The sequence below is a fragment of the Arvicola amphibius genome, chromosome 1 (genome assembly GCF_903992535.2).
Source record: "Arvicola amphibius chromosome 1, mArvAmp1.2, whole genome shotgun sequence".
Classification (NCBI taxonomy): domain Eukaryota; kingdom Metazoa; phylum Chordata; class Mammalia; order Rodentia; family Cricetidae; genus Arvicola; species Arvicola amphibius.
The window spans coordinates 118,113,108-118,126,694 of record NC_052047.1 but is presented as its reverse complement, the minus strand read 5'-3'; the positions used below and the strand labels follow the sequence as shown (position 1 = coordinate 118,126,694).

Below are 13,587 nucleotides of genomic sequence, written 5' to 3'. Positions count from 1 at the left end.
CCTCTGAGCTTCCCTTTCCTCAGCTGTGATGAAGGTGACATGCAGCCTGCCAGCCTGCAGGGTTGTGTGGTTAACAGAAGTGTTTTGCTCAGGATTCTGCCTTGTGAGGTTTGCTCACAGTCAGCACGCCCATTGTCACTGCCCCTCCCTTCCATTAGACACTTTATTGTAGATGACCCCATATGGGGGTGTCCTCGGCCTCTCTGGGCATTGCCAAGCTGACTTGGCAGTGTTGTCGCAGGGTTGAGAGATGGTCTGTCAACTTCCTGGCACAGGTTAGACCTTGCATATACAGAAACAATAGCTTCAGCTTTAAAATGTAGATGACCCTGGCTGAGACTACTGTGGAGTTTTCAACTTTACAAGGGATTTTGTCACTTGCCACTTTGATGCAAGTCTGGGCTGTTGCATTTGTTTTGTGACTCACTAGGGAGACATCTGAAGGTGGCAGGGTGTCCTTGGCACAGGTCAGGTCCACTGTTGCTAATTCAGGGAAAGCGGAGCTAGCTGAAGAGGAGTGAGATTTTCCCTGGGGCAAGGGCCAGGGGCTGCCCTATTTAACTCCAGGAGGATAAAAGGAAATGACTTCTTGCAGCTCTCAGCAGCCTCTTCCTTGATGCTAAGCCCTAACCAGAGTGAAGGAAGCTACCTGCTGGCCTTCCAGGTACTGTGAGGCCCCATCTCTCCAGTCTTTTCCACACCCTGCTCTTTCAACCCCTCCCTAGAGATTTATTCTGCAGGAATTCTACTGTTCATCCAAGTCATAGATGTAATTGTTCCCTATCAAATTGATTTCCAGGAAGTATTAGCACGTGTGGGAGGGTATATCCTCCTTTGCACATGTACAATAAAAACCAAGATTTATCGTTATAAAGTTAGCTCTGAGACGAGACAAGACTTTGGGGTTAGCAATGTTTCCTTCAGTTCTGATGAGTACGTGATAGTGCAGTGTTTGTCTGACTGCTTCTCTTAGTTCACGTAGTAGGAAGATAGAGCTACTTGGAGATGGAGATGAAGCCCAGTTGGCAGAATACTTGTCTAACACACATAAACATGGGCTCCAACCTTATCATAGCATACACCACGTCTGTCATCCCAGAACTTGGGAGATAGAAGCAGGCCTTTTTCAGCTACGTAAGAGTTTGAAGAAAGTCTGGAATTCACGAGTCTCCCCCCACTCCCCCCAAAAAGATAGATTTTTTGTGTTTCTAAGCTGGAGTGACCACTTGGCGGTGTGGGAACAAATGAAACCGAACAACCACTGTGACTCTCCCAGGGATGACCCAGAAGGCAGCTGGGCTTTCATCAGCTCAGAGGCAGCTGTAGAGCATAGCCTGTAAGGATGAGAGACAGGGAGTCAGGAGGACAAAGGCCAAGGTTGGCTACTCGAAAGCTGCTGGTGGGGTGCACCAACAAAGAGGAGAAGAATAGAAGGCGGGGAAAACCGCTCAAGCGACCTTGGAGCAGAATTTCTTATCTGTGAGCTTACAGTAAGACTGGTTTTAAAGTATTTGTGTGTGTGTATGCATATACGAATGCAGGTGTGCTTGTGGCATTCAGAAGACAGCTTCCTGGAGTTGATTCTTTCTCTCCATCGCATGGGTTCTGGGGATGGAACTCAGGTTGTCGGTGTTATTGTCAAGCACCTGTATCTGCTGAGCCCTCTTAAAAGCCCAAGAATTGCTTTTTTTGTTTGTTCGTTTTTGTGGGGATTTTCCTTTCTTTTTTTTTTAAGATTAGTTTTTTTATATATACAGTGTTCTGCCTACATGTCTACCTGCAAACCAGAAGAGGGTACTAGATCTCATTACAGATGGTTGTGAGCCATCATATGGTTGTTGGGACTTGAATGCAGGACCTCTGGAAGAGCAGCCAGTGCTCTTAACCTCTGAGCCATCTCTCCAGTTCAAAAAATTTGCTTTTCTTGAGGAGGGGGAGTTTGAGACAGGGTTTCTCTGTGTAGCTTTGGAGCCTGTCCTGGAACTAGCTCTTGTGGAACAGGCTGGCCTCGAACTCACAGAGATCTGCCTGCCTCTGCCTCCCGGGTGCTGGGATTAAAGGTGTGTGCTACCACTGCCTGGCGAAATTGCTTTTTTAAATCTTAGGTCTCTGAGTGTTTTCCTGTTACAAGGGCGTATAGACCCACTGGGTTGGAGTGGAAGATTCCCTCAGACTGAATCCATCATCACGAGATGTAACAGCCTCTGCATTGTAACATGAACCAGCATCTACCATGTACTCAGGAAAGGGGGTTTATTGGGTCACAATGAGGAAGATCAGTGATTCATCTGGTTTGGATGTGCCTGCATGTGAGACTTCATGCTGAGTCCTCAGGACTTGCTCTCATCTCCACACATGCGCCATGACATGTGTGCACACACACACTAATAAATGGGTAAACAAGTAAATAATAAAAAAAATTGTAGAGAATGCAGGCAGTGGTGGCGAACACGTTTAATCCCAGCACTTAGGAAGCAGAGGCAGGTGGATCTCTGAGCCTGGTCTACAGAGTGAGTTCCTGGACAGCCAGGGCTACACGGAGACCCCTGCCTTGGAAAAACAAAACGAAAAATTGTAGAGAAGTACTGAAAGCCTCCCAGGGACAGGCCCTAGTTCTGTATGCCCATCTCTCAAGACAGAGCAATGGCTCACTGGAGTCAGATGCACTCACTGCAGCCTAGATGGAGCAGGAACTCAGACGGGGCATCAGAGTAATTGTGCTCAGTGTGGGCAAGCCTTGACAGGAGAGCCCTGCCCACTGCCAGAGCCCCTCATCATGCCTTAGCTCACACCTTTAGCTGTCACCCAGTTCCTCTCCTCACACTTGCCAGGTTCCTGTGTATGTGGGGACAGGGTGAGGACAGAAAGGCAGTGGGAGGCAGAATCTAAAGTGTGTGGCCCTGGAGTAGCAGTCTCAATACGGTGACTGTCAGGGTGCAGTCCTTTACACTGAGGGACTTTCTGGAGGAGGTGGTTTTTAAGCCAGCTTTCCGCAGCAGTCGGTAGGACTGGGCATGAGGGGAGGGGGGTTCCAGAGATGAGTATAGCATGCTAAGGGGAGTTGTGGCTGTGTGCGGGCTGAATATGCTGCTGCCGTTACAGGGACATGGACAAGGTGGAGCGGCAAGCCATGCCACAGGCCAACCATACGGAAGCTTGTCAAGAATGTGGCCATGTGGGACCTGGTCACTCGAGAGACTGTCCTCAGAGAGGCTATGAAGACTCCTTTGGCTTCGACAGGAGGGAGCCGGAGGATGAGCGCTTCCATTCTCAAAGGGACCCACTGGAGGGCAGGCGGGACAGGAACAAGGCCAGGTCCCCATACTTGCCAGCTGAGGAAGATGCCTTGTTTGTGGATCTATCCGGTGGACCCCGAGGCCAGCAAGCACAGCCACAGCGGGCTGAGAGGAATGGCATCCCACCTATCTCTTATGGCCCAGGAGAACAAAATGGTACCAGTGGGTACCAACGTGCTGCTCCTCCCAGAACCAACCCAGAGAAACACAGCCAAAGGAAGACCAACCTGGCCCAGACAGAGCACTGGGCAAAGACCCAGAAGGGGGACGGCAGGAGGTCAGTCGTGGTATTTAAGTACTGCTAATGAACATGATAACGGGGTGTGTGTGCATACAATGTGTGTTTGTGTGTGTGTGTGTGTGTGTGAGAGAGAGAGAGAGAGAGAGAGAGAGAGAGAGAGAGAGAACAGCTGCCATTTCCCCTGAACCTACTCAGCTAATTAACCCCTCTACCTCAATTTGAATGCCCTTAACAGCCCTCCAAGAAGGGGTGATCGCTCCTCTAATTTACAGACCAGAGAAATGAAATGGGCTTGGAGAAAGGAAGCAACCTGCGTAGGACACAGAGATTGGTGGCAAGGCCTCTGCCCACCAAGAGGACACAGAGATGGCCAGCAGAGTCAGTGGCTGACTCTTCCACTGTTGCCCCTCTGCTTCTAAGGAGTCCTTGTAGACTCGTGAGGACACTGAGACCCAGCTGAGGAGTCCAGGGAGGAGCCTAGGCTCTGCGGACACTTGTGTGTCAGGGAACACAGGCTGCTCACCTGTGGCTGTAGAACTGCTCTTGAGAGGATGGCTGCAGCCTGCTTTCAGAGGCGGTGGGGTGTCAGGCCCATGTGCTGAGGGAGAGTGGCTGGTGAAGAAACTCTAAGGAAGAACTTCGCTTGGAGGCATGGCTGAGGGACTGGCCAGAAGGGGAAGCCTTCCTGGTTGTAACTTCTCCCTAGGAAAGAGCAGGTGTCAGCTCTGTTTGTTTAAATGTTCTGTTTTACTAAATGTTCTGTGGCCCCAGAACAGAGGGGAGTGACATGTTGTCCTTGGTACTGAGCTGGTGGTTGTGAGGTGACCCATGGCTTAGTGAGGTTGCAGAGCTGATAGGGTCACAACACAGAGCCTCATAGTTCAAGGTCAGGCATTTAAATGAACAAAAAAGCAGTAGGAGGAAAGACTGCAAGGTCGTGTGCGGTGAGTGATAGACTCTGATGCTGTAGCTGCTACAGAGCTTGGGAGGAGGTGGCTGCCATAGCAGCCCAGGACGGCAATGTCACACCTAGGAACAAACACGAGGTTAGCAAAGGCTAGGTATGTCCATGCTTGCAATATGCATGGTGAAGGAACGGGGAGAGAATAAGCCCTGGGATTTGGACTTGCGCACGTGAGTGGCAGCTGAGCTGAGGAAGGCTAAGGGAGGTCTTTTCTTCTTCCACTGAGTGTTTTAGACCTAGGTTGAGACATCTTGTGTTACCCTCCTTGACAGAGCTAATGTCTTTTTTCACTTGAAAAAAATTTTAAATTTATATGTATGGGTGTTTTGCCTGCATACATGTCTGTGTACCAGATATGTGGCCAGTGCCTACAGAGGCCAAAAGAGGGTGTTGGGTTCCCTAGAACTGGAGTTGAGACGGTACAATGGGAGTGCTAGAAACCAAACCTGAGTCCTTTATAGGAACAGCTGATCTCAATGGGATCGAAAGTGGGTCACAGTGAATCAACCTGAAGTGTAGAGGAGAATGCCCGTCAGCACGAGGTCACACCATGTCTTAAAAGGACTGCGTCGTTCATTCCCAGATATTTGTCCTTAAAGATGTATGTAGCGGGGCCTCATGACACATGTCTGAAATCACCAGAAGGTAGCTGTAAGTTCCAGGCCAGTCTGTTCTACACACACATACACATACATACACACACTCACACTCATTCATATATATATATATATATATATATACATACACACACACATGCATACATACATACACACATACACATATATGTATAATTGTAATTTCCAATAGTAAGTGATAGAGGGATCTGGCTGCTTAATGAAGGAACTTTCTGTTTGAATTTTCATTCAAATTTTCCATTTGAAAATACAGAGAAAGAAGTCGGCTATCTCTGCTTTGTGTATAGTTAAGACTGTGCTGACCTCGTTGTCAGTGGACAGAGCACATAGTGGCTGGCATCGGAAGGAGGACAGACTGCTTTGGTCCACATAGGGAACTATTTCTACCTTATCCCTGCATTTTTGAGTTGCATCTATATTGCATTTCCCTCATTTAACTCTGTTGGAATGGGGTGAGCAAGAGTCTCACATACCCTGAGTCCTAGCATGTTCTGTGAGCTTGTTTTTGAAATTCTAGCCTTCAAGAATTCTCCACCCACACCCAGTGTTTAAGGTAAAGTATACTTGTAAAATAAAAAGGCGAGGTGGGGCTGGGGATTAAACGTGGATTTGAGGGAACACAATAGGAAATGAAAGGCCTGTGTGATTGATGTGGAAGCGAGGGTGAGGGATTTATTTCTACAGTGAGCAGGAGTGGTCACACAGGTTGATCTTCTGCTTTGACATGGCTGTATCTGAGGCAACTCTCTCAGGGTATCCTGTTCAACTTTCTGTTCTTGGGGCCACAGAACAGATAAGAGACCAGGAGCTCCTGATTCCTGTCTGTATACGGCCAGGTTGTCAGGGCAGAGCTTCCCAGGGGCAGGTATGTGCTCCTGGGACCCATCAGGTCCCTCTCTCCATCAACCAGTTAATGATTGTAGTTGGGCTGCAGGAGCCAGTGGCCACCATCATCCTAATATCTGAGATGACCCCAAACAGCAGACAGTGCACAAATGGAAGGCATGGTCTGGAGGATGGGCTCAGGATTTGGGGCAGTGCCTGGTGAGGGTTGTGATCATCTAAACGTAGTAGGTGGGCCTTACATGTGGGCTGGAGAAACAGGGTTTGGCTGGGACATACTTTACATTCTTCAAGTTTTGCTTCAGGCAAAATAAACAATGGCTCCAAAGTCCTGGCCTCCGGGGAGCCCCACACCTGGTTTCTGCTCCAGTGGCCACATCAGACACGGAATTTGGAAAAATTAACGAAAAATCTCTGCCCCCTAGTGGCAAGCAAACACACTTGCATGCTAGATGGGTTTGGGTTGAAGAGATCTTAAAATCCCCTCAGCTAAATGAAAAGAAGCTGTCAAAGGGAAGCTACCCTGCTTGACGGCTCCCCTCTACTCACAGTGATCTAGTTGGAGGCTCTTATCCACATGTTATAGAAAAGGGAGACTCAGAAAAAACACAGACCTGAGGTAAGACAGATTTAATAGGCCATTAGAATAGCACTTGTTTAAACAGGGTAAACACTCTGCCGGAAGTTAGCATTCATAGGTCTAGTAGGGCTGAGAAAACCTACATTTCAAAACTATATTTTAGATAGGGTCCTGAACTCAGGGCTTTCTGTATGCTTGGCAAGGACTCTTAGCAACTGAGCTATATCCTAGCCCTGTATTTAAAAGACCTTTTAGATTTATTTTATACGTATGAATGTTTTGCCTGTGTATATGTGTACCATGTATATTTCTGCTATCTGCAGAGTTCCGAAAAGAGAGTTAGAGCCCCTGGAACCGGCGTTACAGATGGTTGTGAGTCATCATGTGGGTGCTGAGGATTGAACCCAGGTCCTTTGCAAGAGCATCCAGTGCTAAGGCTTCCCTCCAGCTTTTACTTTTAATCAAAAAGAAATAATTATGGGGGCGGTTGGCAAGAGTGTTTTCTGTGCAAGCCTGAGATACTGAGCTCAGATCTTCAGCACCCACATTAGTGCCAGGTGTTTCGCCCATGCCAGGCAACCCCAGTATTAGGGCACAGACAGATGGATCTAGGAGCTTACCGGCTAGCCAGTTTAGTCAGAACAAGAAGTTCTAGCCAGTGACAGACACTGTCTCAAGGGAATAGGCTGAGGATGATAGAGCAGGATACTTGTCTACACACATGTACATGGTCATGTACGCCCAACACGTGTACATACACATAATCATGCATCATTTGGGGGGGGGGGTTTCGAGACAGGGTTTCCCTGTAGTTTCTAGAGCCTGTCCTGGAACTAGCTCTTGTAGACCAGGCTGGCCTCAAACTCAGAGATCTGCCTGCCTCTGCCTCCCGAGTGCTGGGATTAAAGGCGTGCGCCACCACTGCCCGGCCTATAATCATGCATCTTTAAAAAGTATTAATTATATATTGATGCTAGATGGGGCAGTCTAGTGTATGTACACATTGTGATGTTGTTGAAACAAGCTGATGAATGCACATCACCACATTTTGCGGCGGGGCTCTAATACATGCTCACTTGGTCCAGCTGAACCCTTGCTCACACTGACCAATATCTCCCCGTTTATTTCTGCCGTCCCCGGGTCTGGTAACCACAGCTTTACTCATGGCTTCTCTGCATCCCCATAGAAGTGAGAATGTACGGTCCTCTGACTTAATTCAGGAATCTACCTTCCGAACAGGCCTTGGGTGCTGCCGCCCCGCCACTGCCTTCACTGGCCATACTTGAGTTAGCATCGGCCCAGAGCAATGTCTGACACACAGCAGTGCACTGTGTATAAGTTTGCTATGTGACGCTGATAAAACAGAATCAGGGTTTGAACTCTGTAGACAGCAGGGCACTGAGGGGGGTTGGGGCACACTGGAGTGGTCAGATCAGGTGACCATGTACAGGAAACACATTAGGAGGCTCTCAGAGTTGTCTGGAGGAGGGAAGGAAGCTGTTTCTGGGCTAGAAAGGTAGTAAAGGGAAGGACTCCTGCTCCAGCCATTTTCCTTGTGAGCTTCAGGGGTGGTGCTATGATGATGGACGCTGTAAAGAAAATCCCTCACTGGCTCAGAATTGAGTAGAATAGAGGGTTATTTATTTAGGGGTAGACCCCACAGATCACAGTCCTCTGTTTGAATGGGGAACAGCGATCCAATCCCACAGGCTGGATGCGAGCTTTACTTCGGCATGTGTAGTATGTGAGGCCACGCCCAGTGGGTGGGTAACTTAAAGGCTACTGGCTGTAGGAATTCCTACAGCATTGATAGGCTCCCAGTCAGAAGAAGAGAACTATGGGACCTTCCCCAGACCCACAAACATTGCTTGTCATTGACAGCTGGCAGGAGAAGAGAGGCCAGTTTAATCATTCTGCACCAGGAGTGGTGGGCAAGAGAAACCCCCTGGTGAACTGGCTGTCAGAGAAAACTTGTGTCTGGGGTCTTCTTCAGTGCAAAGCCCTATGTGTCTTGCTTCAGCCACTGTTTGGGTTCCTCACAGTCTCTCCAGCAAGCTGATCCTTGTGAGTTTCCTTAGCTGTGTTGCCTTGAGTGATGGCCTGACATGCTCTTTCTCCCTCTCTCAGCTTGCCCTTAGACCAGACACTTCCTCGCCAGGGTCCCAGTCAGCCCCTGTCCTTCCCGGAAAACTACCAGACTCTTCCCAAAAACACTAGACATCCTTCTGGGAGCTCTTCACCCCCTCCCCGGAACCTGCCCAGTGACTACAAGTATGCACAGGACCGAGCAAGCCATCTGAAAATGTCCAGCGAGGAGCGCCGGGCACACAGGGATGGTACCGTGTGGCAGCTCTACGAGTGGCAGCAGAGGCAGCAGTTCCGGCATGGCAGCCCCACTGCGCCCATAGGAGCTGGCTCCCCGGAGTTCACTGAGCAGGGCCGCAGCCGGAGCCTGCTAGAGGTGCCCCGCTCCATCTCTGTGCCTCCATCTCCTTCTGACATCCCTCCTCTAGGGCCTCCCAAGCCCTTACCACCCCGGCGGCCACATACACCAGCAGAAAGGGTCACGGTGAAGCCATCTGAGCAGAGGAGGAGTGTGGACATCTCTCTGGGAGGGTCTCCCAGGAAGGCACGGGGTCATGCTCTTAAGGTGAGGCCTGGAACTTCTGCGGGTGACTGGGGTCTGAGATGAGAGGACAGAGTCACTTTGGCTTCTTGGCAGCCTACAAGGCAGGAAAAGGTGTTTGCCTTCAGTCATCCATGTATCCATAACAACCTAGCTGAGACTTACCCTCTCCCGGGGTGACTTTCAGTTTGCTGTACTAGTGAGGAAGGCTGTGTGTTCCTTTTGGAGAGCAGGCACCCAGGGCTCAGACAGACAGAAGGGCACGTGGTAGGTGGGCCTGGCAGTGAGTGACTGAGGTCTCCTTGCCTGGCCTCAAGTCTGGCTTCTCCCCTCCTGTTACAGAACTCCTCTCATGTGGACCGGCGTTCCATGCCGTCCATGGGCTACATGACCCACACAGTCAGCGCTCCCAGCTTACACGGAAAATCGGTAAGCGGCTCCCCACTTCCCTCTCCAGGTGATTGACCTGTGCCTTAGCATATGAGACCCTAGCCCATGGTATTTTCTCCCTCAGAGCCAATCAACTGCAGCCCACAAGGCAGCCTTTGACCTCTTTTTAGTGATGAGGTGACAGAGAGGCCCAGCGGCTCACTCTCACTCGGGCTTTGTAGCAGGCCTCCAAAGACTGAGAAAAGTGGAGGAGAATGTTGGGCTAGTCCCCTCTTTCTTCTACCTGCCTGCTTTCTCCTTAACACCTCTCCTTTCTTCCCTGGTCTTCACTGTGATTGGTTAACTCTCCCTTCAAAGTTCACTGTGATTGGGTAACTCTCCTACACAGTTCACTGTGGATGGTTAACCTCTCCCTTTACAAAGCACCATCCTTCTGGTGAAGCTGAACTGATGGCTTGCTGAGGAAGAAGCAGCTTTCCGTGCCCTATGCTGCGGTGCCTTTATTTGCCCTAATGGACAGAGCAATGCAATCAGTGCCTAAGTGGTGTTCACATCAGTGTTCTCCTGGCACGGGTTGAAGAGTATAATTTTGCAGCGGTGTGCCCTGCGGTGGCTGACTCCCTCCTGATGTGTCTACACGCCCGCAGCTGGAAGAGCTCTCGCTGCTGCTCACCCGGTTGCAGCGGCACCAGGCCAAGTTGGCCAGCGTGCGCAATTTCGCCGTGGGCCAGTTACTGCACCACTACTTGACCTTTCCTGCTTGCCAGGTCAGCGCCGGTGGGCTCTCCTGGGCCCAGGCAGGGATGGCCTGCCACTCATGTTTCCCCGTGCAGTGTGCTCTGGTCTGTCCTGCTGGCTGGCTCTCTCCCTCTTCCCTTGCCTGTTCGCTTCTGGGTGCTATAGCCAGTCACTGTGGCAATTGTGGAGTGCCCCCTCCCCCTCGCTCTGGCACAGGGGAGAGGATGCATGGGGTGGGACAGACCTGAACCTTGCTTCTTGAGCTGTGCAGTTGCCAGGCTGGCACATGGTCATCTTGTCTAAGAGCTGTGCCCTGTCACTCATTGTCACTCAGCCTTGTCATTCACTGAAGACATGTGGGTCAGCCTGGAGGGAAATGTAGGGCACCTCCCCTTGCAGAACAGCCCTCATCTCTTGTCCTATTAGCCTTGTAGGAACCTGCGTAGGTAAGGTGGGACTGAATTGTTATTATGGGACAAGAGGATCCTGAAGGGACAGTGACTCACTGCCATGTTACCAGGAACTTGCAGGCTGGAGCCAGAATCCCTGTTTTGGAGTGTTAAATAGCACCAGGGCTTTGGGATTCAGGCTTCATGAGACTGCCCAGAGAGTTGCTCTCTTGGGCTCCTGGAGCAGCTAAAGGAAACGAAGTCCTTCTTGTCTGCAGAGTTGTCCTTGGGCAGCAGTGATTCAGCCATACCAGCCTTGTCCCTTCATGCAGCACAGAGCAAGGCAGAGGACACATGAGGGTGCTGGCATTGTCACTTCTTTAGCAGGATCTGAAGGACCCAGGAAATGTAATTAGAAAAATGGGTTTCAGAGAATGGGTTTGTTTGTTAAAAACAAACGAGCAAACCTAAGTTGTGAGACTGAGTAGATGACTCGGTGATCAAAGAGCTTGCCATGAATTGTGTGAACCTGTCAAACGCTGGCTGGTGTGGCTGTTTTCCTGTGATTCAACCCCAGAGCAAGCTCACTAGTAAGACTGCTGAATCAGTGAGCTCTGAGTGGGAGTGTGAGATCTTTGCCTTATAAATAGGTAGAAGAGCAATGGAATGCTTCTCATCATGTGTTTGCCCCACACATGCAAAAACATGCACAACCCACGTACATACCCCCCCCAACACACACAAAGGAAATAAAAAAGTCATAAATCACGAATTTGATTTTAAAGGACATGCTTCAGCTATCTTTTTCTCCTCATGTTCAAAGTGGTGTAGGGACGAGACTTGGGGAAGGGGGGGCGGTGAAGGGAGGCCAATATAGGGAAAGCCTGTGCAAACCATAAGCGTCCCCTTACAGATAGGGCTTCCATGCCTAAATCACTGTGTAAGCATCTCATGTGTGAACTGTGTGTAGGATATGGTCTCGCACCATATTTGTCTACCTTCCCCATCCTTGGCTTGCTCAGCTGGAGGCCCCCAGTTCACTAAGAGCTCTGGACTATTCTTAAGTAAGCTCTTGCAACTCTTCTGCCTCAGTTAGCTTCTGTGCTGAACGCGAGTGTGACTTGTGGGAAGTCTTATTAATAATAGTTTGATAGACCATGAGAGACACCACCAACAGTCTTACCCAGGAACCCCTTCACTAGCTCCTGGCACGGCTGCTTTGACTTCTTGCTGAACAAAAGAGCAAAGCTTCTAGGAAACTTGTAGCAGGAGCCTAAGGTCACACTTAGTGGGACCTGCTGGATCTCCCAAGTTGTTTCTCTCTGCCTTTTCCAGCCATTCATCCACATCACTTGGGATCATATTACTTCATGCATGTGAGACAGCCCAGCCCAAAGGTTTGATGCCAAGGGTTAGAGCAGTGCTGTCAATGGGATCCTGGCTCTGTGGATGGCAAGTGCTCTTCCAGGCAGATCTCCCGGTTCTGCCTCAGGAGCCCGATCTGCCTCATTTGCTCTGCTGCCCTAGCCGTATTGTTGGGTCCTCCCCATCAAACCACAATGGATGCAGGGATAAGCTGGCTTTTCCCATAGTGATCCACAAGCTCTACCATGCCGAAAGAGGGCTCTGAGTTTCACAAGACATCTGTGCTTCCTCCATGGCCCGGTGTGTTGTTCTGCTGTGGTCCTGTGTCTCCAGAGCTGTGTGATGTGAAGAGTCTACTGTGAAGACCAGTTATTTTAACCCTAGTGTTTGTAACTGTTTTGTTTTGTTTTTTGCTCCCTGTTTCCTTGGAAGGCTGATGATACCTACCTCCAGCTGAAGAAGGACCTGGAGTACCTGGATCTAAAGGTGGGTGGTGGAGCTGGAGAGATGGCTCAGTGGTTAGGATTCCTTGCTGCTCTTGCAGAGGACCAGGTTCAGTTCACTGCCACCTACTACTCTGTTCTAGATCATTCAATTTCCTCCACTGGCACCCACATGCACATGGTGAAATAAACTCACACAGGCACATGCACTACTTCTAAATAAAGATAATACATTTTTGAAGGCAAGTGGCATCAGGATCCCACCTCCCATGAACACTCAATTTTTTCAGAGTATTACCTGCTGGAGCCCAACACTCACCCTCCATACCTTAAGTGAAACTTCTTGTCTAAATCAGAAGAATGTCATTGCTTACAGTGTGACTTTTGTGGAGTTGCTTGTAGGCCCTGGTGGGAGGTCTCTGACTTAGAGAATGAGGACCATGATTTTGATTTTTTGCTTCCCTTGGTTAGACCCAGAGGTTGCTAGGAAGTAGCCATTGGCTTCATCAGAATCTCTGCTGCTGGTGGGATTATGTTTGGTTCATAGGGAGTGGCTGATGTATGTCTTCAGCTACAAGTGGCTTCATGGGTCCTTTGGGTTTGTTGATGAGGGAACACGTTCCACATGGAGTGATGGGACTTTGAGGCCCATCCATTGCCTCTTCCTTCAGAGCTGAGCACCAGGAGCCCATACATGTTTAAGGCCCAGGCACTGACTCAGCCTTCACAACAGACCTGAAGGGCTCCGGGGGAAATGGGATACATTGTTCCCTGGAGAAAGCTGCTCCTGACTTGCCACAACTCTGCGTATTCTCTCTGAGGACAGTTCCTCATGCTGGTGCTGTGGACCAGACTGGAGCAGGGTAACCTTAGTCAGCCCCGGGGAGGGAAGGGACCTGTGGACCGTGTTCATCTCTACTACACGGTGAACCTGGCTCAGGATGCTGCTAATGCAGGGGTCGCCTTCAGGCCTCATGGGGCTCAGCTGTAATACTAGCACATAGGGCGGCAGGCGGAGGGTTTTCCCATGCTGGCAGTCCACCAAGGTCTTGCTTAGATATCTCCCAGTTCACTTAG

At 49.9% G+C, this 13,587-nt stretch overlaps 1 protein-coding gene across 1 annotated transcript in view; it reads left to right on the top strand.

Annotated features, from left to right (window-relative positions):
• Window positions 1-13,587, top strand: part of Plekha7 (pleckstrin homology domain containing A7) — a 187,868-nt gene that overhangs the window by 143,547 nt on the left and 30,734 nt on the right. The window contains 4 exon segments of the mRNA XM_038328220.2: window positions 3,103-3,573; window positions 8,687-9,209; window positions 9,528-9,614; window positions 12,500-12,553. Of these exon segments, the coding sequence (XP_038184148.1) occupies window positions 3,103-3,573; window positions 8,687-9,209; window positions 9,528-9,614; window positions 12,500-12,553 (1,135 nt within the window).